The 26,563-nt window shown below is 41.4% G+C and overlaps 1 protein-coding gene across 5 annotated transcripts in view; it reads right to left on the bottom strand.

Moving 5' to 3' along the window:
- PLCE1 (phospholipase C epsilon 1) overlaps positions 1-26,563 on the bottom strand; it is a 290,230-nt gene that overhangs the window by 104,531 nt on the left and 159,136 nt on the right. For all 5 annotated transcript variants that reach the window (XM_019739801.3, XM_019739784.3, XM_019739792.3 and 2 more), the window contains one exon: positions 22,289-22,605. In XM_019739801.3, coding sequence (XP_019595360.3) covers positions 22,289-22,605 — 317 coding nt within the window. The remainder of the gene's footprint in view (positions 1-22,288; positions 22,606-26,563) is intronic.

Genomic DNA, 26,563 nt, shown 5'->3' on the forward strand with positions numbered 1-26,563 from the left:
TGGGGACACTGCCTGGTTAGGCCTGCATCCACTTCTCCCACAGCACATCATACTGTCTGTCCTACTGACTCCACTTCTGCTGACATCCATCACACAGGGTCATTTTTCTTTACAAAACTGACTCACACTTGATGATTTACATCTTGGTCATTTATCTGCTTCTGTGAAAAGTTCAAAAACTGGAGCCAAAACAAACTCCAGAATGCATCTCAGGCAAAACCTCTTGCTGCTTCACACTTGCTATAACTCACTCTTCCTGCCAAGATGTAGGGGGACGGGGGGAATGAAGCATTAGCTCGTGTGGGAAACAAATTTTACACATAAGTGGGCATCATCATCATCATCAGAGGCAGCAGTATTTCTTACTTGGGTATATAGCACTTTACAGTTTACAAAGCACTTCTGCTTATGCTGTTCACTTTTATTTCTATCGAACAATCTTGGGAGAGTAAAAAGGCAGGGATTGCTGTTCCATTTACAGATGAAAAAACTGAGGCTTGTGACAACAAGTGCTGGTGATGATGTGGAGCAGTTGAAACTCTCACATATTGTTGGGAAGGCCAAATGATGCAGATACTTTGCACAATAGTTTAGTATTTACTCAAGAGAAATGAAAACCTGTACTCACGTGTTTGAGAATGTTTTTAGTGACTTAATTCATAATCGCAAAAAAAAGAAAAAAGAAAAAAGAAAATAACCCAAATGTCCTTCAACTGAGGAATGGATAAACAATCTGTGACGGATATACATACAGTGGAATAGTACTCAGAACAAATTATTGATATGTGCCATAACAATGATGAATTTCTAATACGTTATGCTAAATGAAAAAAAGCCAAGCTCGAAAGGTTATCTACTGTAAGATTCCATTTATATGACATTCTGGAAAAGACAAAAGGATAAAGAGAGCAATCAGGCCAGTAATTCCCAGAGGTTTGCAGGAGGGGAGGAGATGGACTACAGGGGGGCAAAAGGAACTTTTGGAACAAAGGACATATTTTCTATTTTGACCGTGGTGGTATTAGATAACTGTATGCACTTGTCAAAACTCAAAATTGTACACCAAAGAGGGTGAATTCTACTTTATGTAAATTATACTTCAATTGAAAAAAAAGGAAAGAAGATAAGTGAAAAAGAGGAGTGGAAAGGAGGTTTAAAGAAGCTGTTATGTACTAAGCAACTTGTTCATGGTCATCAAGCAGAACCAGGAATTGAACCCCGGTTTTCCACCTTCAAGTCCAGGTCAAGGAAGCAGCTGATTTTCTGTTTTCTCTATGTATAGACATGATCCCAGTTAGAGTGGGAATCCTAAGTGACCTCTTTCTTCTTGTCCATACTTGGAAGCAGAGTTCTCACTTTCCCTATTTAGGACACACATTCACTCTCAAGGACATAGAATGACAATAGTCAATCTATGAAGGATGATATCTTGATGTCACTCCTACTAGCAAGGCTATAATAAAAAAAGACAGAGGATAGCAAGTGTAGATAAAGATGTGGACCAATCAGAACCCTCATATGTTGCTGGCAGGAATGTAAAATGGATGCAGATAGTTTGGAACACGTTTGGAAGTTCCTTAGATGCTAAAATTGAGTTACACATAACCCAGCAATTCCACTCCTAGGTATGTACCCAACAGAAATGCAAACGTACAACCACACAAAAATTTATACATGAATGTTTATAGCTGCATTATTTATAATAAACAAAATGTGAAGATGACACAAAATGTCCACCAACTGATGAATGGATAAATAAAATGAGGTATATCATACAATGGAATATTATCTGGCCATAAAAAGGAATGAAGTACTGATAACATGCTACAACGTGGATGAACCTTGAAAACGTGCTAAAAGAAGCCACACATAAACCATGTATTGTATGATTCCATTTGTGTGAAATGTCCAGAATAGTAAAATCCATAGAGACAGTAAGTAGATGTGATTTCCAGAGGCTAGGGTTGTTGAGAAATAAGGAGCAACTGTTAATGTGTGTGTGTGTGTGTGTGTGTGTGTGTGTGTGTATACATTTTTTTTTTAGCCATGAACATGTTCTAAAATTGTGGTGATTGTTATACAACTCTATGAATATACAAGAAAACCACTGAACTATATACTTTAAATGTGTATGGCATATAAATTAATGAAATAAAAAAACAAACAAATAAAAAAAGCAGTGTTGCCAGGAGCAGAGAAAGCACACTAGAAGAGGGATTGGGCATTCTGGGCTGAGAGGTCCTATCTCCCTATTCCTGAGTGGGACTCTTTTTCCCTCAATTTCTGAAAGGCGGGCTGTAGATCCCCCTCTGCCATCCTAAGAAGTTTCCCTCACTCTGCGCTGAGGGTGCAGCTGCTTCCCCTCTGGGGGCTCTGTCCAGCTGAACAACCAGGCTGAGGGTGGATCAGACAAAAGATCTCTACCTGAAAGGAGTGAAGAGAACATATCACGCAAAAATATATAGGACATCGCAATAGCAGAATCTCACTGTAACCCCACCACATACACCCGAGCCTTGGGCTTTGGCTGTTGACTGGGAGACTCGGTTCCTCCCTGTTCCTTTCCCCAAAATAGGGGCATAGCTAGTGGGGAATGCATGTAGGATTTGGGATTCAGTATTACACTCAATTCACTTTCACATTAAGTATCAGGATTATAGTAACAATGGATGGCATTTATTGATCATAATAACCTTACCTAGAAGGAAGTATTATCCTCATTTGACAGATGGGCAAAGAGACTTAGAAAGACTTAGTAACTTAGGTCAAGTAAACAATCAGCTGGGATTCAAACTTGGGGAGATCAGACTCCAGAGCTCAAGTTCTAAAGGGCAGTAGAGATATCTGGTCTAATCTTCAGTTTTATGGGGCAGAAACTGATGCCCAGAGGCTAAAAGACTTGCTCAACATCACATGGCTGGCTAGAGGCAGAACAAAGATTCCAGATTCGAGATCTTGTTAAAAGTTTCCTTGGCTTGTTTTAGATTCCTGGTACAGATATGGAAGAGATTCCTTGAAGTTAGGACCTCACAGCCACAGTCCAGAGTTAGCAAACTTGCATCATGAAACTATCCCAAGCAGATGAGGGTGTGTTATTTTCTTAAGGATTGCTAAGAAAGACGTTTTTCACAATTGTCAGAGAGTTGTATTGCTGATAGAATGTTTTTTTCTTTTTTTCTTTTTTTGTTCCCTACTAGTCTCCTTTTCCCAAGAGAAAGGGAATCACTGGGTGTGGTGTTCTCTTCCTCAAACATGTCATGTCATGTCATGTCATGTCATCTCATTCCTCCTGGAAAAAAAAGCCCCCAATTCTTAGGATGACATTCCTGAACCCAAACTTCTGTTCCCATGTCTTCTCTCATTGTGTCCACAGGGACACAGGGACTTTTTCTTGTTAGGAGGAGGACTTGGATCTCCCGGTTTGGATCATAAACTCCTAGAACTAGAAGAGCCCTATTAGAAGTCATGTGGAATCTGGACCAGCCCCCCCCCCCCCCCCCCCCCCCGTCTCTATGACTGATTCTCATCTTGTGGAGGCGGCTAATGACAGTCAGCTAGGGTTGGGGCAGGGCAGGTAGGGCAGAGGAGAACAGGTAACATTTAAAAAATGTATACTCAACATTATAAATGCTTTTATTCATGCTACCAACTACATTATGAAATTCCAAATCCCATTAAAATGTGGATATGAGTTTTTAAAAACATTTTGAAAGAAGGAATGGGTTAAAAGTAAAATTTTACTTTAGATGTAGTTTCTCAATTCTATGAATCCAGATACGGACAGTAGAATCAACTTGAATGTCAGTACCTCTACCTACCACCTTTATAAACATTCAAAGAGCTCACAAAGGTGTACTGAACTGTCAAAGTGGTGACCTCCACTTCTTCCATTTCTTGTCCGCTTATAAATAGTGATCTTAAAATGTTATAGTACTGGAAGCAAGGAAAAATTTCTAATTGTTCTAAAAGTAAGTGATTCACTGTTATTAGTTTTCTAGCATCATTATCGTCATCATTAGTTATTTATTGAGTTCCTGAGTGTCAATGACTGTGGCAAACACATCCCCTAAAATTATCTCTTTTAATTTTTGCAACAGTCCTATTTGTTAGGTGGGTGTTAGCACCCTTTTACAGATGAGGTGACTGAGAATGGTTAAGAAATTTGCCTGAGGTCTCACAGACAGTAAATAGTGGAAGTAGGATTTGAATTCAAACGTCAGAGCCAGTGTTCTCCCCACAGCGGCCACTCTGTGCCATGTGAACGTGCCCTCTGGATGGCGTAGTGTCTCTGCTACTTCCCCCAGGGAGTAGCAGTCAGTTGTCTGGGCTGACAGATGTGAAACGGGCATGGAGGGAAGGAGGGGGCAGAAAACTGGACATGTACGTGGTGGTGCCCCTTGAATGTGGCTAAGATGCCTGAACACTATTTGGTTGGCAATAGGAGCTACTAAAGAATGAAGAGCAGAGAACTATCTCTTGCTATCAGCACAGGGACAAGAAGTGAATGTGAAAACCAAATGGTCACTGTCGTGCTTGTTGATAGTTGTCACATAATTCCTCTGGGAAAGGATGGCAAAACTATTAGCCAAAGTAAGATATTTGGTTCTGTGTGAATTTTTATTAGCAGAACATCTGGCTCCCTCATTGGCACACATAACAAACACTGGACTACATGATAGGTATCTTGCCTTGTTTGGAATTAGAAGAGTAACTAAGTTCCTGTGTTTGGCTTGGAATTCTATGGGAATACCATTGTGCTACAAAACAGTGTGAAGTAAACATTTTTGAAACAATTACGAGACATTAGTAAGGAAATCACACTGTAAGAAGCAATAAAAGCTTTGCTTTTAAAAAAAGACAGTTTCATATCACACTTTTTGTGGAGTTAGCCTGTTTATCTCATCCATTGGTTGGGGACCAAGCTTTTGAGAGTCTAGCAGGGAAGCCCGCCTTGTGTTTACACGACAGTAGAGAGAATTAATTTCAACTCACTTGCAGAAGTGGATTTCAGAGGAAGGGATTTGACAAAGTTGTTAAACCCAGTGGAGGCAGAAGAGGAAAGCTGGGCTGATGATGTATCTGAGCACTGTCATTTTGAAATTCATTTTGGCCCCCAGAGTATAAATACACTTCAGTATTTTTGTTAGGATTGCCAGAAGATCAGCAAGTGTTCACTTTCTTTGGCCAACAAAAGCATGACTCTCCGTGCAAAAATTTTCTGCACATTTATAAACAAGAACATTTAGAAAATCCCTTCTTGCTGAGAGATATGACAACAGATATATTTAACTGTGCAATAAAATAAAGCAGATACAAAGAAAACCATTGGGTTGATCAAGCACAGGAAAAGTTTTTATGTCTCTCTTCTGACACAAACATATATAGGTCTTCCGATCCCCCCGGAATAATTCCCTGTACTGTGCTGGTCTGATGAGCTGCCATCCAAGTTTTCACCACTGTTTTTGGTCAGGCTTCTCAAATAAGTATTCCCGATCCAGTGTTTACATTTTCTCATCACTGCTCCCTGGTTTTCCATCCCTGCAGGCTATTGTAATGGTGGTCTCCAAGTGTTCCATCGCCTCGTATCCAAATCTAAGGCAAACCCTTTTCTCCCTCACAGAATCTCCCGGTTGAAAACAGGCCACGAGATGATATCAAACTTTTTGGCAAACTTTTTCTGTAAAGGGTCAGATGATAAATATTTTAGGCTTCGTGAGCCATTCAATCTTTGGTGCAAGTACTCGGCCTCATCATTGTAGCATGAAAACGTCCATAGACAATATGTGAACGAATTGCACATGGCTGTGTTCCAAAAGAATTTTTTTTGTGGACACTGAAATTTGAATTTCATATCGCTTTCACCTATCACAAAATATTATTATTTTAATTTTTTAAAATCATTAAAAATGTAAAAATAATTCTTAGCTCAGAAGCTAAGACAGGTGGTGGGATGGATTTGGCCGCATAGGTCAAGGTCATAGTTTGTCTAGATTAACATCCCAGCCCAAATCAGGTGTCTCTTCCCAGCTTTGCAGCCAGCTAGCCAGGCTCTGTGTGAAAGTTCTCTAGTGATTTGAAGCTCACTACCTCAGGAGGGTCCTGTTCTAAGGCTGAGATGCAATGACTGGACCTAGTTCTACCTGCTAAAGTCACAAAGCATAACTCAACGTCATCTTCATGGTAACCCTTCAAATACCGAAATGTACCTAGCCTGACCACCTTAGAAGTCTACCACTTGGCAAAATAATCCAAGTTTCTTCAACTATTGCTTGTACAACATGATTTTCATTTGTTTGTTTATTTGTTGTTGTTTTTCTTTTTTTTAAAGTGTCCTCTCTGCTCCGGTCTGTGGAAATCTTTGTGCAAGTTTGGCCCCAGATTACAACACTTCAGGTGTGCTCAGTTTAGGGGAAGGTAACGCTATATCTTCTGCCCTCTGTCCACCATTGTGGACTTTCTATCAGTAAACTTCTCAGCTTCTCTGGCTCAGGATAATGTGTACTTATCTTGGAAATTCTCCCCCCTTGGTTTCTATCACCCACTCTGCCTGATTGTCTTGTGATGTCCATATTCTCCTTCTCACTGGATCCTTTTATCTGCCCTGAGTGGGTATCACCAAAGCTTGATCCTGGAGCCTGCGATCTCGCTCACACTTGATGTCTTAGGAAACATATTAATTCTCATGGCTCAGCCATTCCTTCTACAGGGATTATTCCCAAATTGAATCTGCAGCTTTGATCTCCTAGTACATGAGTTCTAGGCTCCTACTTCCCACTGCCTAGAGGGCACCCACTTAAAGATCTTACTTTATTCTCACCCTAAGACCTGCATGCCCCAAACTGAGTATCTCCTCAGAAGATGATAACGACGATGATGATGATAATAATAGAAATAACAGTGAACATTTATTGAGCACCTATACTCTGCTAGGCACTATCCTAAGATAAAGACTCATTATCTTACTTAACCTTTACAATAACTCATGAGGAAACCGCTCTTAGCCCCCTTTTACAGTTAGGGAAATAGACTCAGAGAAGTAAAGTGACTTGGCCAAACCCACTCTGCTAATAAGTAACAGGGTCAGGATTTGAACCCCGAATTAAGTCATGTGCTCTTGTATAAATCAAAGTATGTGCTCTTGATCACATTGGGTGATCTTTGTAACTGCCCAGATGTTGTCACAGGTGCCACCTGTATTCCAAATGCCCTACCAAGAAAGCCTGAAGTGAGTCTTGACCCTTCTCTCTTGTGCAGCCTTTCTATCCAATCAATCACTGTACTATTGGCATTCTTCTAAACAATCAGGAGCCATTTCCCCCTTTCATTCTCACCAGCATCCTACACCAGGTCCCTTGTTATTTCCTTTTGTTGACTGCAAGTCTCTCCTCATGGGTCCTCCTGCATCCATCATGCATGATCCTGCCCAGAATACATTTGATTAAAATGATTCTCTCATTTGAAAGGTCCTGCCATCCACCTCTTTGCCATTCATTCCTTTGACCCACCTTGGAACTGCCAGGCCTAACTGATCTGAAGCCCTCATTCTAAGGGGTGGAGATAAGGGAGGCTAGAACAGACGTCACCTGTCATGTAATTTAAATATTTCACATGTGTACTTTTTGTTCCTTAATATTTTTTGTCTTTGATTGTTTCACGAGCAGTGTGTTCTACAAAAACCGAGAAAGGGCAGGAAAAGGAACTTCCAGGTGAAAGAGATTTGAGAAAAGCTGGTGAATTGTAAGTGACTTTATTGACAGCAATCTTGAGCTTTCACTACGTTAATGTGCACTGGAAATATCAATACACAGGGGGAAAGAGCTGCAAAGGTGTTTCTGAGAGGTACCGAACCATAAGTCTTTATTTTTTTTCATTTCTCCTCTAGAGTAGGTTGAGAAACTAGGGTTCTGCAGCACAGCTTTTAGGAAAAGTGACTCTAGGAGTGTCTATCAAAATGCTAGGCATGCAACACTTGAGGTCTTAGGAAACAGATGAATTCTGTTTCGGCAACAGTGGTAAAGGGGGAGGAGCCCTAGACTTGGAGTTAGAAAGACAGATTGGAGCCCCAGGTTCCAAAGCAGAGTGGCCTATAAGGATCAAATGAGACAGTGCATGAAGAGCTCTGCATAGTGTAAAGGCACCGTGTGAATGTGTACATTATTTGATTAAGCGTTTTAAGTCTATCTTAAAATTTTCCCCCAAGACTGGCTGTTGGTTTCTCTACCTAAAGAGTAAGAAATCATATTTTATATACAAATAGAGAGCTTCACAGAAAGTATCAGAGTAAAGGACCGTAAATTCTCAGATTTTTATTTTCTCTACTTCCAGGGAGTATTAGTTGCATATATAGATTTGATTGATCAAAATAAAGAACTGCCATAAATGCATGATGATATTACTTTTCATAGAAGAGAGTATTTTACAATTATAAAAATGACTCGTAGAAAACAAGAGAAGATGAGTTTAATGTGATTTGGGGTGGTTGAGGGGGTCCTGAGAGCATTGGGTGGCTGTGGGTTCCTAGGGAAGGGAAGAAGGGGACAGAGACCAGAAGAGAGGGTGTGCTCGCTGGAAATGCCAACAACCTCCTTGGCTGCATGCTTTGTGCCAGGCCAGTCCTGCGTGTTTTCAGCCCTAATGATTTATACACAATGTTAGCATCTGTACTATTTTTAAAGTGTGAGGTGTAATGATACAGGAATGAAACCTGTGTTGATGTGAGGCTTATGAAATCCAAATCACGAGATGAAGGTCTCACCTTGTAAATTCATGTAGGTCAGACCCACATGTCCGGACAGGAGGGACCGACCTAGACCTCATCTTCCACAGAACCTGCCCTGCTTCATCTTGAGCTGATTCCTCACTTCTTTCCCTGATCCTTCTCTAGCTCTTGAGGATTTGTGACCACAGTGCTTTGGGAGGCTGAGGCATTAAAGCCCCATGACCCATCTTCTCTTCTATATGACATATCCACCTACCTCCCCTACATGACAGTTTCCCAATGCGTGTTCTGTAATAGGTACTGGGCCTACAAGCATTCAGTATTCAAGTATGTTTGTGAAATGCTGCATTCTGGAGTGTCTTCATGTACATTAGCATAAGAAAGGACCTGAGAAGTCCTGTAATGAAAAATAAACCCCCTCAGTTATCATTGTTTGCCTAACATGAGGCATATGTGTTAGACCACAGGGCACTCTTTTTTCACAGAATGCTTACTGACATCCAATACAGTTCACTGTGGGAGATGAGAGGCTGCTCTGGTCTTACTTGGTTATCCCCCAAATCCCTCAAACAAACCAGCATTTTATGCCCCCATTCCTTTATTCATGGTATTTTTCTTATGGCATAACTATTTCTTGTGCAACTAGATGCATAGTACTATATGTATAACAATACAACAAAGAGTTTGGGCTTTGGGGTCACAAAAGCCTGAGTTTCATCTTGACTTAGTCACTTCTTTTCTTGTGATATTAGGCAAATTCTGTAGTCTTTCTAAACTTCAGTTTTATTTGTAAAATAAAGCACTGATTCCCATCTTTCAGGGTTGCATGAAAGCTAACCGTGATTAAGTATATTAAGTGTTTGGCACAGTGCCCAGTGCAAGGCACAGAATTAACGGTGGATACATTATTAATTTCCCCATCATCATCATTACCACCACCATCATCATTACCATCTAAATAAATGGAAGAAAAATTAGACATCCTCAAGCAGCTAATTGTCAAATTAACCAATTTTTTTCCTTCTCTTTTGAGGGGATAATTTGACTTGCATATTGAGGATGTGTCTTGGAAGTCATGTCACAGTGTGTATGACAAGCTACACCTGGAGGCAGAATGAGAAACGTGTATCAGATGATTGTAGACGTAAGGAGAGTCCCATCTAGCTTAAAACCGCTCAGCAAAGAGGGGATTGATGGTTCAAGGCCAACCTAATGCACACTCACTAGTGATGTGCCATATGTGTTTTTTTTGGAAGATACAAATAGATTTCATTTATTTTTATTTATTTATTTTATTAGTTTTAGGTGCACAAAACAAAGTAATACTTAGACGTTTATCATTTATATCCCTCACACTGTATCAACCCCCCTCCCCCCATCCACTACCCCTCTGATGTCGCACAGCCATTACATTTCCACTGTCTCTATTCCTAATGCTGTACTCCGCTTCTTGTAACTATATACATATATATATATATACACATATATATGTATATATGTGTGTATATATATATATATATATATATATATATATATATATATATATAAACTTGTAGTTGACATTTATTATTGTTCCGCTTCAGCTGCAGGTTTTTCTAGCAATTCCTATTTGGTTTGACATTTTTTGCAACAATTTCAATAAATATACACGAACCACACTTACCAAACTTGAACATTAAAAAAATCAAGAGTGGTAGTTAATTCAATACATAACTGATTTAGATTCAACATTATTTTGACAGGCTTGAATGTCCAAAAAGATAAAATTTAGTAGACTTAAATATAAAATATTATATCCATGTAAGAAAACAACAAAGTAACTCATGCACAGAGGAAAGATGAGCTTGATGACCCTATGTCTAGGGGTTTTAGTTGACCTTTAACTGGGCTAATAATTAGAGACTGCTGATAGAGAAAAGCAATCAAATTAACAGGCAGTAAGAGCAGGAGAATTATCCAACTGTAAGAGGGGATTAGGGAGCCTCAAAACAGATTAGGGAGGCTCAGTTCTAAAAAGGATATTGAAAAATGATGTAAGTTTTGATGGGATGGGGAATGTCTAGCCTCAAGAGAAACAAACCAAAGGAACACATGATTTCTGTTATTCCTCTGGGGCTCCATCAACAGAATAGGCTCCCTGAAATGGAGTGAACTCTGTCTTTGAAAGTTTTTAGCAAAAGCTGGGTAAGAACGTACAAGGGAGAGACTCCTACATTTGGTGGATGACAGGCATATGAGCTCTAAGGATAGACCTCCAGGAAGATGAACAAGCAGGTCCTAGAGCAAATGAAGCCTGAAACATCGCTAGAGGCGAAAATGACAAAACTGAAGCTGTCCTACTTTGGGCACATCCTGAGAAGCCAGGGTTCTTTGGAAAAGATAATTAATGCTGGGAAAAATAGAAGGCAGCAGGAAAAGAGGAAGACCAAATATGAGATGGATGGACTCCATAAAAGAAGGCACAGGCATGAGTTTAGAAGAGCTGAGCAGGATGGTCGAGGACAAAACACTGTGGACGTCACTCATGCACAGGGTTGCTAGGACTTGGAGCCAACTCAACGATGTGTCACACACAGGAGCACATAACTGCCAAAACCTCATTGAGGATAAAGTTCCTAATTGTGTCTGGCAAAAGACGTTCCAACCTCCAAGGCTCCGAAGCCTTTGATCGTCCTCAAGGGCAACGTGCCCTGTGGTCTCTCCCTTCCTTCTCATGGCACTTTGAGCCCTTGTCTCTCATTTGCATTGGATCACACTAGTTACCATTTATTGAGTACTTATCCTGTGGCAGATGATTGTATACATTATCTGGCTTAAATGTCCCAATAACCATGTGAAATTGATAAAAGTATCCCACGTTAAGGTGAGAAACATGAAGCTGAAATCAGTTTATGTCACTTACTTGCCCAGAGTCCTATAGAGAGTTGGTGGCAGAAACTAGACTCAAATCCAGACTTAGCAATAGAATCATACTCTTTCCACTACCCCATGGCACTTCTCTAACCATGCCCTCTCACGTGATAGTTAATGCTTTGCATTGCCTTTTTTTTACATACATTTATTCACTATTTTACATCTCATATGCCTTGAACTAGATTGTAAATTCCTTGACCAAAGGGTCATGTCTTGCTTTTCTTTGCATTTCTAATAGTATCTACTTCAATAAACTACTGTTAACACCAACTAGCATTATCCATTCATTAAGTATTTATTTACTGAGCATCTACTATATAGCTGGCTCTTTGCAAAGAACCAAACACATAGCAATGAACAAGTTGAACAAGTTTCTAAGGAAAAAAAGCAAACATCTAAACAAATAAATGTAAAAAATGAATAAGGAAAATAAGTAAACAAGTCAATGGCTTCCCTGACTTTTGAGTTGAGACACGGCCAAGAGAAGACAGCAATTGTGGTGTGAGTCAGGGGAAGAAGGTCTTAGACAGAAGGAACAGCAAGTGCAAAGGCCGAGTGGGGAAAACTAGGTCAGCGTGTTCAAGAACAAACTTAAGGGCAGAGTGCCTGGAACGGAACAAGAAAGAGGGGTGGGTGGTGCAAAGTTAGGTTGGAGAAGTACAGAGGGGCCAAATCATGCACGGTCTTGGCATTTTGAGTTTTATTCCAAATGCAAAGGGAAGCCATTGGGGGATTTTCAGCAGCAGGGAATGAGCTGCTCTGCTTAGGCTTATAAAAGATCATGCTGGTTGCTGGGTGAAGAATGGATTACAGGGTATGCAAGCTTGAGAGCAGTACTGGAGGTGAGTGCAATGGTGGCTGCCTCCAAGGTGATGGCAGGTGAAATGCTAAGGAATGGTCCAATTCAGAATATATTTTGTAAGTAAAGCAAATGGGACTTGCTGATGGTTTGGATGTTGGGGATTTGGGAAAAGAGTAAATCAAGGATGACTCCTAGGATGTCAGCCTGAGCCCCTGGGTAGATGCTGAGATGAGGGACATGGTGTGGGGTAAGTAGGGAAGACAGTGGGTGGTATGTGAATGGGGGAGGGAGACATTAATAGTTCTATTCTGGCCATATTTGAGATGCCTTTCAGCTCTGTCTGTCTTTCTTCTGTGCTACGGCCCCAGTGCACAAAGTACAGCACCTCGTACATAAGTTGGTATTCAATAAAATCTTGTTGAATGAAAAACGCTAAGGAGAGGCATTGAGAAGGCAACTGGATTTAGGAATGTTTAAACCTCTTGGGTGAATGTAGATTCTTGGCAAAGCATAAATACATTCCTCCTTGGCTCCTACATGTGCAGTAAAGATCTCTAAGAGTGGTTTTTCAAAGAGCCGAATTAAACATCCAAATAGGGTCAGTTAATGCAGTCCTGGAGGAGAAGTTCAAAATCCCAGGCTCTGACTAAAGCATACCTGGCCTTTCCCAGTGTTCAGTGTCATTTAAGTGACATGTCTGATGGATTGCTTCGGACTCATTTTTACTATTTCTAATAATAATAATAATAATAATAATAATAATTCTCACATATGTCAAAATTTTTGTCTATTTGCTAATTTCCATTGGCTATATTCTTATTTCTATCATTCCGGGGATTGAAGTACTAACTGAAGTGCTTTAAACAGAATAAAACAGGCCTCCAACAGGTCAATGGCTTTGGCAGTTCTCTTTCTAGGTTGGTTAAATCCTAGACACATGATATAACCTTTAAGAAGGGTAACTAAGAGAATAAAAATATCCTGTCATGTTAACAAAATAGTCTGAATATTTAAGACTTCAAAACCAAGTCTTCTACTGCAGCATGAGGACCAAAGAATAATTTTTAAAAAATATAGATAGATAAAAGAAAGAAAGGAAGGAAGGAAGGAAGGAAGGAAGGAAGGAAGGAAGGAAGGAAGGAAGGAAGAAAAAAGGAAAAAAAGAGAAAGAAAGGAGGCAAGCCAATACGCCCCCCCATGTAGTTAAATTTACTCTGGACAGCTCTGCACTGACGGATGACCCCATGGGGACACAGCATTGTTCTTCACTTTGAATACCCAAGTGTCTACAGCAGTGATTCTCAAACATTGGTGACATCAGAATTATCTGGTACAGCTTTAAAAAAATGCTAAGGAATGGTCCAATTCAGAATGTATTTTGTAAGTAAAGCAAATGGGACTTGCTGATGGTCTGGATGTTGGGGATTTGGGAAAAGAATAAATCAAGGATGACTCCTAGGTTGTCAGCCTGAGCCCCTGGGTAGATTTTTTAAAAAATACAGATCCCTGTGCTCATCCTGTATCCATGGAGCCAGAAACTCCCCGGGGTGGGCTCCAGGCACGTGTATTTTAAAATATCCTGATGCCCTTGCCCTTATTTGGCTGATCAGTGGAAACCACGGCTGAAGGAAATCACATCAGATGTTTAAAGCATGAGCACAGCCGTGAAGGTCCTGATTGAAAAGGTGCTTGGCGGCCCTTCTCCACCACCTTCTCTTGCTGCCCCAACTTTGAGCACAGCCTTCCTCCCTCCCTCGTCCCTCCCGGTTCTTTTGAAGTATAGGTAGGACTTAAGACTTTGAATTTCAAAAGGAATCACTGTTGAGGGTGTAGGTTTCATGCAAAATAGAAAGAGAGGAGGTAAAGCATAGCAGAGACAGTGTGGTCAAAAGAGGAAGATAAAGAACGACAGTAAAATTAGGGATGTTTTTGACATCCTACATTCTCAGGCATCCAGTAACTCAAAGTTAAGAAGGGAACTTTACAAGCCAAAGGCCTAAAATGCCCTTTCTGCCTGGTCCTGTGGAAAGGACAACTTATCCTAATACTCTTCGGGGAAGGTATTCTCAAACACCTTGCTATGCCATTGTTTTTCCCATTTCAAGGACCACAGCCTCTGAATTCAAAGGAGACTCCCCACTGTTAGTATCAGGAAGTGAGCACATAAGTTAAAGTCAAGAAAGAGGTCGTATTGTTATACATGTTGAAATCATAAAGAATATTTTGACTACTGAAGTGAAGAAAATGGTTTTATTCATAGTAAGAGAACCGAGTTGAGGGAAAAAAGGCTTCTTCAGCTTTCGATTCAATAGCATCAGTAACACTGGCTCTGGAAACCAGATCACCTGGGTTCGAAGCCTAGCTCTGAAACCAGAGGCCATTTAATTAGCCTCTCTGAGCCTCAGTTTTCTCATCTATTAATTGGAGGAGGGATAATATTTTTAAAATGGGATCTATTATTATTATTCTGAAAATGCAGTTTAGTTTTTTTTTTTTTCTTTGTAACCCACATTGAACCATGACTGTGTCTTGGATCCTCACCGAGTTCTTTACACCTGTCATCGCTCTGAATAGTCACAGAAACCATTTGAGGTAGGTACTATTATCATCCCATCTAAAGATGAGGGATTAGATCAGGGGTGTCGAAACTTTTTTCAACGTTTTTTACCAAGGCCCCTATGCAGTAAAATACACAAACAGCCGGGCCACTCACTCGAGGTGAAGTACGTATTGCCTCACCTGGTTTACTTAAGTAAACTAAATATATTTTTGGAATTCGCTGCGGGCCAATTAAAAATGGATTGCGGGCCGCAGTTGGCCCGCGGGCTGCAGTTTGGACACCCCTGGATTAGATAGCTGGCTTGAGGTTACACGGCTGGGAATGGTGGATGAGAACCCAGGCAGGCTGACTCCAGAGCAGTCCCCGAATGATGTGAGAGCACCCTCCTCATCCCAGCCCTGCCGTTTTCTGAGGGGTTCTGTGAGTGACTAGAATCCTGTGCGTGCTGATCGTCAAACACCATCAAGCATGATTTGCTGTCATTTGGCTCGAGGGCAGATGAGCCCCTATGAATACCTTGCCCTTAGAACACTGCCTTACACAGCTCAGTCTCTGCAGTTTAATTACCTACTATATTTTTTCAGTCCAGAAATTTCTGGACTAAGAGCTCTGTTAAGCCAGGAATGTGCAGTGAAATGCTCTGGGGAATGAATACAATGTCTGCTCTCAGAGGTGTGCCGCTGGGGAGATGTGCTTTCCCAAGGAGAAATCTGGTTTTCCAAAGTGAGCTGAAATTTCCCTAACCCTGAGGGGCCTTTATCAGCAAAGTATTCCATGAGTGTTCAGACATGAGGAAGAAAGTTAGGATAGCAGCCTTGAACAGATTATTTTCTTGATTGTCTGCATAAAAGGAGGTGGTGGGGAATAAGCCTTGACAGAAAACTTTTTGAACACGGTTGAATGTAGAAATTCAAAACAATATCTTTTTCTAAAATATTTCCAGTGAAGGAACACATTTGGACATGAGGACCGACAATATATCATCCTTTTTCCTTATTGTGCTGAAATGCTGTTCCCTTGGCTACATGACCAGACAGACTTTTAGATGTAGGGATGTGCCAAAGAGATCACCATCACTTATGAAGTCTACAAGGGATTCTGCTGGAAGGACCCAAGGCTCAAACAGCCCTTTTCTGGCCAGATGGTTTCTTTATTCATGTAATTCTTTTCCAGGGAGTTACGCTGCACCTTGGCATTCTTTATGGGGGTGGGGGAGGGGGGCTTTAAACTGTTGAATTGACATCTGGTGAAACCTACCAGATGGAAGGAACAAGCAACAACTGAGTGTCACTTTGGGCTGCCCATGTTTGTGCAGCTGGAGAAGCAGCTTGATGACTGCTTAGGTTGACCAAACAGAAGGGCGTGGGGCAAGGTCATCGGGGGCAAAGAGCCAGGTAGAGTCCCTCTGGAGTCTTCTGGGATCTCAGGATAATGGGGCTCACTCTTGGGCTTATGACTTGCCCTTGGACGAGCTGGTCTGAAAGAAGAGCCCAGACAAATGGTCTTGCTAAGAACTACTAACTGTTAATAGACTCTTGAAACCAAAACCAGTCCCTAGCCAGAGAAATCAACTATCCGGTACACAAAAGAGTGTCTGGCAGTGGTGTGGGCAGTGGGAGGTTATGGAGCCAAAAATTCACTCTGTTGACAGATCCTGAAGACCAGCTATAGATGCAGACCATGACGATTTCCAATCCCAAAGGTCATCAATGGGTGAACAACAGGGCAGAAGCAGAGGCCATATTGAGGGGTCATAAGGTTTGAGAACTAGTGACTCAGAACTGTGATTCCAGAATATATTCCCCAGCTATGTTCCACCACAGGTCATTGCAAGAAAAAGATGTGAAAGCACAAAGAGAAAGGATGATTTTCAATCTCTCTGCCTCTCATCTCTTCTCAACCGCATGTGCTAAAGTATATGATTTCTTTGGTGAAATTATCTACAAAAATGGCTCTCTGTCTCCTCTAGAAAAGATAAATGGCTCTGGAATTTATTCTAAGAGGAATTAAAAAAACAGTAAGATCAAAAGGAATATGGGCTAGAGGTAGGGGCTGGATAGAGGAAGAAAATGAGGGGGAGAAAGAACAATGTGATTTGAGGCTGTCATAGCAAGAGACTTCGTGGGTGGCCAGGAAGTGAGGCCGGCTCCACTTGAAAGGAGAAAGAGAGAACACTGGCTTCTTGGAATTTTAGATCAGGAACATGACTCTGGAGAGGTGTCCAGATCAAAAGGGTTCAGGACACTTGCCTCCCAACCAAGCAAAGCAGGCCTCAACCCACCCCGAGCACAGACCTTGACTGCCACCAGCTTGAGGGCTGACCTCCTGCATGTGCTTCTGTGTACTTGCAAGGATAGAAAGATGGCCTCCTTTCAGAAACTACTCTGGCGTGCACCAGTCTTGATGTCAGGCAGGAGACGGGGGAATGGGGACAGACATTGCTTCAGCCAGAGTCTAAACTGGTTTTAAGTGACTTATCTCCTGGCGTTCCTTAATGTAAGCCAAACCTTTTCAGTTATTTCATGATTGTACTTTGCATTACATTTTAACCATGTTTTCCTAAGAAGGAACGTTATGCAACATTGCCCGAAAAGCATCAGGGATTTTTCTTCCCTTTCCCCACATTGTAGATAAGTTATTGTGTCAAGAGTTATTAAAATTCGGGAAACTTCTAGCTCTTGATCAAGTTCTACTGACAATCAGGAGCAAGTTTCCTCCCTAGACAGTGAGTCTTCCTCATGACAAGAAGTGGTTGTCTTCTTGTCTGGAATGTCCTCCCCTTCCCAGTGATGTTTGTTCCCCCTCTATCCCAGTCACCCTTCAAGGTCAGTCCCACACTCCAGAGCTGAGCAAAGAGAGCTCTGATCACCCACCCAGATACCTCAGCTCCCACTGTCTGTACCACTCACGCTGCACGTACTTTCTGCCTTTTTTGGTAGTGACTTGTGCCCGTGCCTGACTACAATTTAAGACTGGCAGTTCTGCAGCTGCAGACTGTTACTCACTTTCCTTAGTGCTGATCCACCGTGGTGCCCTGCTTCGGAGAAATGCTGACAGTATGTTAACTGAATGTTTCAATGCAGGAATAAATGCATTCACCTCTCCCCTAGGTGACTAGCACTCCTTCAATAAAGCTAATACCTGGGGTGCCAAAAAAATGTACACATTTTAAGAGATGTTATCTATGTATTACTTTTCGAAGTTGGATTGAATTGCAGGAGCAATGTGTAATATGATGTTCGCTCAAAAGATGGAGTTGATCAAATGAATGCTAGCATCATTCATTGTATTACAATTTTAATACAGTTTTTTTTTCCTTTCTTAAATGTGTATACATTTTTTTGGCACCCTCTGTAGTCTTTCTCCTGTCTTTCAGATTCTCCAGTGTTCCAAGGAATATACATCTTCCTTCCCTGAAGAAAGTGTATTTATTTTGTGTATCCAATTTTGACAGAACCAAAGTATGGGATTATCATGTTGTAAACTTTCATCAAATCTTGATAAGTTCTTATTTAAAAGAATATGTTTGAAAAAAAGAGAAGGCTAATAACATACTAGGTGCTCAATTAATGTCTTGAATGAAGGAATGAGTTCATAAGTGATAATAAAAAATTGGATAAAAATAGACACAGAAAGAGTAGAAAAAGACAGATGCTCTGGAGATTTAAAAAAGAAGTAGAAAGAGAGGAAGGAGAGAGGGAAAGGAGACCAAAGTCTAATTAAATTCTAAATCAGCAATTCTGGTTTTACTACAAACTTGAACATGGTAATTTAATAAGTAGAGAGGCAAGGCAGTTGGGTGAGAATAGACATCGAAGACAGATATCTGGATTCTGACATTCACTCAGCCATTGTGTGACCTTGTACAAGTGACTCAACCTCTCTGAGTTTCACTATTTTTTTAAACTTTATTTTGAAGTAATTTTATTTTTACAGAAAACTTGCAAAAATAGTACCGAGAGTTCCTGTGTACAGTTCACCCAGCTTCTCCTAATGTTACCATCTTTCATAACCATAGTACCACTATCAATTAACATTGATACATGAATACCCATTAAACTACCTGCCTTATTAGCATTTCACCAGTTTTGCTGTTAATATCCTTTTTCTAGTCCAGGATCCAATAGGAACCCACACTACATTTAGTTGTCAAAGACTCTTTGAGTCTTTGACCGTTCCTCAATCTTTCCTTTCACCACCCTGACACTTTTGAATAGTAAAATGTCCCTCAATTTAGGGTTGCCTGATGGTTTTTCTCATGATTGGTTTAACTTATGCTCTTTTTTTTTTTCTTTCTTTTTTTGGCAGGAACGCCAAAGAGATGATGTCATGCCTTCTTAGCACATCACATCAGGAGATACACATCAATATGTTTTGTCTGGTCATGTTGACTTGAGCACACTTACGTAAGGTGGTGTCTACAGGGTTTCTCCACTGCTCTGTTTTTCCTTTTGTAACTAATAAATATTTTGTGGAGAGATACTTTGAGACTACATAAATATCTTGTTTCTCATCCCACTTTTGTCCATTTTTGTCCAACAATTTTAGCATTCATCAGAGGTTCTTGCCTGTAACAATTTATTCCTGGGGTGTCCTAATGATGATTTCCTATTTTCCTCACTCCTTTTACATACATTTATTAATTGCCAGTCTTTTATAGGTAAGAGTTGTACCTTACCCTCCCCTCCCATTGATTTATTTATTCAATTATTTATATCAGTACGGACTCGTGAATATTTATTTTGTTCTACGGATCATAATGCAACACTACCATTATTTATTTTGTTGTTTAAGCTTCACTGTCTTCATCTGTGAGTCTGGAATACTGACAACAGCCTTACACAATGTTGTAAGGATTAAATGGGGTTTTAAAATATGAAAATATCCAGCCCAGAGCACCTAGTAAATAAATGCTCGCTCATTTCCTTCCCTGTCTTTACAGAAAGAAAAGCCACGCTAATTTGGAGGCAAGACCATTCCATATAGGTGAAAATCTGAATTTAAGAATCCTTTTTTATTGTAATGCAGCTTTTCTACCCTAACGTATACAAAGCAACAATAATCCAGCTATCCCAGTGTTGCCGAGTGGAGGTCATTTGTGATCTGCCTGTAACGACTATATACGATTGATTTTTAATCAGCATGCCCATAATTTGTATGAAAATAGATGCTTGAGAATACTTGAAAACAGACTGTTCTCTTAAGTAGTTTAAGTGTTTTCCCAGAAATCTTGTTTACGTTCTGAAGTTGCTTAGCTAAACTATTTTCAGAGATAGTCCAAAGCATGCCTCAAACCAGCTGTGGGTCGTATCGTCACCAACTCTGAATTACTGAAATCACTGATTCCTCTTTGATTCCCACGGTTAGGGTAGTGAATGGAAGAAATCTAAGTTGTTTCCCTCTGAAAGTAATTTAAAATGAGATTTCAAAGTTCAGACAAATCACTTTTAAGTTCAGGTGGAATTGAAAACAACAAGAACAACAACGAAGGATGTGGGTAAGGTCCTAAGGATGTGAGAGTGACTAGATATAAAAGTTTAAAACAATTCACGAAGTACAGTAAAATCCATTAATCAAATCATTCAGGTCACTGGAACTTTCATTTCCCACCCAGTTTTATCAGTAATGAAAATCAAGAATGTCAGGAGATTTATTTTAAAAACCAACTTTGGGGCAGCGTGGTTCCCAAGCTCTCATGTGGACTCCCAGAGAGCCTGTCTTACTCCGGTTGGGGTAGGACCAGGGATCTGTGTTTTCATCAGGTGCCACAGGAACCTGACACAGGTGGGAGGCAGAATACTGACACAGTTCAAAGCCGAGGCTCTGGGGCCTGACTATATGGGTTTGAATCTCACTATTGCTACCTGCCACCTGTGCAACCTTGGGCAAATGACTTCATCTCCTCGTGCCTCAGTTTCCCCATTGGTAAGGCGGGGCTAATGACAATACCTCTCTGCCCAGGGTTGTTGTGCAGTGCAAATAAATGGTACTTGTAAATGATTAACAGAGCAGTGCTAGATAGAGATCAGCGATTCCTCTGGATGACGGGTCTCCCTTTGAGGAATGGTGTGCTGGCATCTCTGGGCACAGAACTGCTTGAGCTCAGCCTCTAACACATTCCGCACCTACTGTGCCTTCCCGTGGTCACTGACATTTACATCTATCCTCAGGCTCATGACTGGCAGACTATAGAGGCTGCACGGTGAGCTGCTATTGTTACAAAGCGTTTAAGTAACAAGGCGATCGGTCCTCTGTCAGTCAGAGATACACTCACATGGGAGCAGAGTGGGAGTATCCTCTTAGCACTCAGGTAGTTTACCGGGTGACTGGAATAGGACACCACTGCATTTGTGGAGGTACACCAGTCACCAGTGAATAAACACAGACTTAAATTTTGTGTTTTAATAGTCAAGGCAAAAAACAAAAAAAAGAAATTAAATCTAAAAGACATAAAATGTAGAACAGGAGACTCTGGGTCATACTATGGAAGAAAAGTGTTCTGTAAACTCAAGAGCCCAGCACCCCGACCCCAGCTCTGCACGAGCCCTGCCTCTCCTTCCTGTCTGTCACCTGGCTTCAGGGCCGCACGACGTCAGCCATTGGTCCTTTTCCTCCCAGTGAGGCCCTGGACCTCTAACAGTGCCTCCCTCTTAAGTGTCCCCAGACTCCAGTCACAGCTGCCCTCTGCAGAACTGGTTTCTGGTAGGTCTCAGAGGCCTGGGAGGGACGTTCTGGGGCCAGGGACTTGATGGGATGCAGAGAGCAGGAGTGGGGGACTCATTGTCCCTCATCCCATGCTCCTGGCTGCTGTCCTGACCCACATGTGTTGGTGTCTAGTGTCTGCTGAGGAGGCCTGATAGTGGAAGCAGGGTGGGGAAGACAGACCCCATGGCCAGGGAACATCTTGTCAGAAACCAAAAGTGGGACATCTGGTCTTAAAAGCATCTTTAGGAACAAGGGGAGAATATTTGAAAATGGGCCCAGGGAGAGTATTTTGGCAAGGGAAGGGACAAAAGAGGGGGGCGGGTTGTCTAAAAGGAGAAGGCCTATGGACTTGGTAGTCATATGGGGTAGAGACAGGATCAATTAGGCTTAAGGGTTGGTTGGAGTGAAGTGGGAGAGAGGATGACAAAGTATTGTCTAGCTCTGCCTGGAAGGAAAGCAGCCATCATGGAAGTAGCAAGACAGACAGGTAGATGAGATACTAGCAAGAGACAAGCCTAAAAGGAGAAATATGCTCAAAAATCACTTACTAGCGATTCTGTGACAGAAACATCTCAACGCGGCTTCTTACCTCATTAAATCTCGTCACAAGATCTTCAAGGGCATTGTGCTCTCCGTTCTGGGAGGTAAGAATTGATGCTGAGATGGATGCTTTGAGGCAGGGAAGCGACCGCTGGCATTCTGGAGTGCCCAAGTTCCGGGTCAAGAAGCAAAGATAGTCAACCGGCAAGACCCTTCGGTAAATATTCTGTTCCTGCTCCATCAGGATGCTGGCGACTTCCTCCGGGAATTGGATGAGGGGCTGCAGGTCAATCAGTTCCTTGCTGATCCCAGCTGAACTTGAAGGGAGGGCACTGGAATTGGCCATAGAGGAACCTGCTTGGCGTTCTGAAATAAAGCCACAAAAATCGTGGTCACACCAAGGCCGGTATGTCTTATAACAGATATTTACTTGAGAGCCATTCAAAATCTTGCAGGTCTGTTAAGCAAAGTTTCTGCTTGGTGAATAGTTCTATACTACCTTTCTTGTTCTGGAGACCTGATATCTGCCTTGCCTGCTCCCTCCTGCCCTCTGGGTGGAGGGGCAGGCGGGGTGGGGGGAGGCTGAATTTCCCATTTTCAGAAGCAGAATTGACCTAGCACCCCATGCCCTAGCCAGTTCACGATGGCACTTTGCAGCGTGGTAGAGAAGTCAAGTACCGTGTGACTTCTTCATCCTCCAGGGCTGACCATCAGGGTGTGTGTGGCTGCAGTGACTGAAATGGAAGAGGAAAGAAGGCTCTAGGGGAAGAGGCCAGAGCAGGGATATGTACACACGTGTAAACACGTAGGAGACCTGGGGACTCTTTGCACATGGTCTCAAAACTTCATGGTCTACTCTGCCAATATCCCACCCTCAAAACTCCGATTCCACTGAGATCCATTTAGGGGGTTGCAGGGACAGAACCACCTATAAAAGTAAGGAGTGAATAGATAACAAGGAGATGTATCTAAATAAATAAAACAAATAAATCTTATTCCCTACTCCGCAACTGGTAGTAAGAAGGTGGTAGTGGGAAAGTGGCAAGTGCATTAGATGGAAGTACCAAATGCATTTGTAGACTCAGTATTATTCCCTTAGCACAAATTCACTTTATTTTGACCACTACCTCCACAATCTGTCTCTTAACTTCCTACGTATATGTCATTCATTCATTCGTCTACATTGATCCATCCATTCATTCAAAAAACTGAAAATCTACAGTGAGTCCTAGAACATAATTTTCCAAAGTATGATCAGTTTTGTGGCCAGCTAAGTTGGGCAAATGTCACATATTCATGTCACAAATTCTCTTCCTGGAAATACATGGGGCACAGGGATATACCATTAAAGGCTCTAAGGGGTCTGGGAGTAAAGAAATCCATTGACATGGCCTGACCCAGTGTTTCTCTAGAGCCATACTTTGTATAACATTTAGTAAGCTATTCTGTGTCTCTAGAGTTGCTTGGAACCTCTTCAGGAAATGCTGCCCTGAGGGCCAAACTGTTTTCTCTCTCCATCCAGTTCACATCTTTCCCTTCCCGGCAGTCCCTCCCTGGCCATACCTCCTTCAGGCTTCTCATGGTGCTTCATGAGGAGACCACATTTTGTTTTCCCAGAATATTTCTTACATTCCTGGTTTCTTAAAGCACCCCTATTGACCCTTTGACAGAATAAAACCCATCTGTCTTCTGATGACACTGTACTCCTCACCACCGACCGTCATCTGGCCTGGACACTGGACAAGAGCAAAGCCCATAAGGAAGACTTCCTCAACATTCCAACCTCAATATTCTTGCCTCTGTTCTTTTTTTTTTTAATCTCTATTGCTGCAAACTTTGGAATCATCATTCTAATGTGCTCTGTCTCTGCATTATTAGACTCATCATCCCTGAATTCACCTCCTTTTCCCTTCGACCTTTTCTCCTAAACCTTCTCTGTCCTCAGTAGACTTCCAGTTCCTTGGCCTTGGCCTGGGTACATGGTCAGAATTGTAACGTGGCAACCACCAACTCCCAGGATTCCCTCCCAAGTCACCTTGACTTTCCACCACATGCACTTCCCACTCTTCAATCCTCGGGAAACGCAACCATTCATACTTGGCTTCTGGGTCACAACATGACACGCACAACTACGCTACTTCATTATGGGACCCTTGTGGTTTGTGTTATCTAACTTCAGGGAGGCCCCAAGGGCAGCTTCAACTTTACATGAATTTATTTATTTTTCCCTAAATAACTCACTGTCATCTTTATCTCAGCAGTATAGCTTTTCTATTCTTCTCACCCTCCCAAACCCACTTTTATTTTCTTTACATTTGTTCAATCATTTCTTAACTGACTACACTGTGATAATTGCCAAGTGTCAGGAACTCCATCAGTTAGTCCAAATGCCTCTGTCTTCCATTCTCTCCTTCTCTGGGAATGGTGAGTGCTTCCTCCTCAACAAGGCTCATCTATGTTTGTTATTAAGTCTATTTATTCAGCTTGCCTCAGTGGTTATCTCCACCTTCAACCCTGTCTTTCTACTGGCTCTTCTTTGCCTGCACAAACATTTGGTTTCCCTTACCCTTAAAAACAAATCAATAAAGCTCCCCTTCTCCCTGAAACTCCCAATCCTCTCTAGCCTCCCTTTCATCACGGACCTTCTCTGGAGGGTGGTCTACATTCCCTGATTCCTTCCTGTGTAAATGTGGTGACCGTTATCTACTGATCCAAAACTCAGGCCACACAGTCTGTTGGAATTAACAAACCAGTAAGGATGTGGGAGAGAAAATGGGAAACCAGCTCTGTCCTAGGCGCTCCGAGTTCTCAGATTACCGTGTTAACAGGACATCTCTGCTGATGGTCTGAGCTCTGAAATTCTCCCCTCACTCCTCCTCTCCCAAGCAGCCTACCACTTTGAAGCATAGCTCAGGAAGAGTTCTTGGTGGTATTTGCTATTTAATTAAGTGAGTTACTCCCCCATTTTGGAGGAATGCTTTTGGTGACAATCTAAAAACACTTGTGAGGAGAAAGCTTTAAAGTTTGAGCTATACTGCTCTGTATTGATGCAAACCTGAACTTGCTTTCAATATATCCCGGTCTGAACTTTCTGTTTGTCTTCTGTATAAAAACTACAGTATCCAAATTCTTATTTCTCTTTGATTCTAAAAGGTGAGCAGGTGAGTAAGGAGTACAGTGACTTATTCTAACCACTTTTTATCCACCTTTTGGACCAAGCTACTAAAAATTGACTGCAGCGAAAAAGCAAGGACTACCAAATTATATTTGGTTCTCTCTAAGCTCATATTTGAAAATAATTAAAAATAAGGCCGGTGGTCAGATCTATATGGCCTACATGTCCTCACTCTTTAATTTCTGAGTAGTTTAGAAAGTGACTGGATTTCCTGAAAGTTGAGTCAGAATGTGGCCTGATGACAGAGGCAGACTGCAATTTCTGAATACTGATAATTTATGTAGAGGGGAATTAGCTATGTAAAGGAAGTCTTCCCAGAAGTAACCAACTCTAAGGCACGATTTCAAAGTATAGCACCCTGTGAAGGAAATAAAAGTAACTCTGAAATCACATGAAACTGCTTGTCTAATATGTAAGAGAAGAGATAATGTAATAAAATACGTAAATAACGTAACATAAGATGATATAAACTATAATATATCTTGAGATATGAATCACATGCTGTTACAATGAATGAAAAGTCTAGTGACTGGCGGGAAATAGCAATAAAGGAGATCTGAAAAAATTGAATGAAAAAAGAAAAAGAAGCCTGGTCAGTATAACCCTAAGAAATGTAGTGGCCCCATGTTTCTCAGTATAAGCATGAAAACACACTGAAAGGAAACACAAATCGGATGTTGGAACCTTGAAACATAATATAAACCTTTAGTGTAGGTTTCCTTAAAGCAGGATTACTCAGGGAATTTTTGTCATGCACCACAAAGAAACATCCCAGAAATCTTCCTGGGACATAATTTTCTGTCCTTCAAGTTCCACACTTCTGCAGCTGTTAAAAAAACAAACTCAGAAAAAACTCCTCAGATTTGTGGTTATGACAAGCAGGGAGTGGAGGGAGAGAGAATTGGAGGAAGGTGGTCAAAATATTCAAACTTCCAGTTATAAGATAAATAAGTATTAGGAATGTAAGGTGATGCAACGTGGTAACCACAGTTAACACTGCTGTAGGATACACAGAAAAGCTGTTAAAAATGTAAATCTTAAATCTTAAGAATTCTCATTACAAGGAAGAGATTTCCTTTTTCTTTTTTGCTTTCCCTTTTTATTGTATCTACATAAGATAATGGGGGCGAACTGAACTTATTGTGGTGA

Source organism: Rhinolophus sinicus, chromosome 15 (assembly GCF_057876585.1).
Source record: "Rhinolophus sinicus isolate RSI-liver-muscle chromosome 15, RSI-T2T, whole genome shotgun sequence".
Classification (NCBI taxonomy): domain Eukaryota; kingdom Metazoa; phylum Chordata; class Mammalia; order Chiroptera; family Rhinolophidae; genus Rhinolophus; species Rhinolophus sinicus.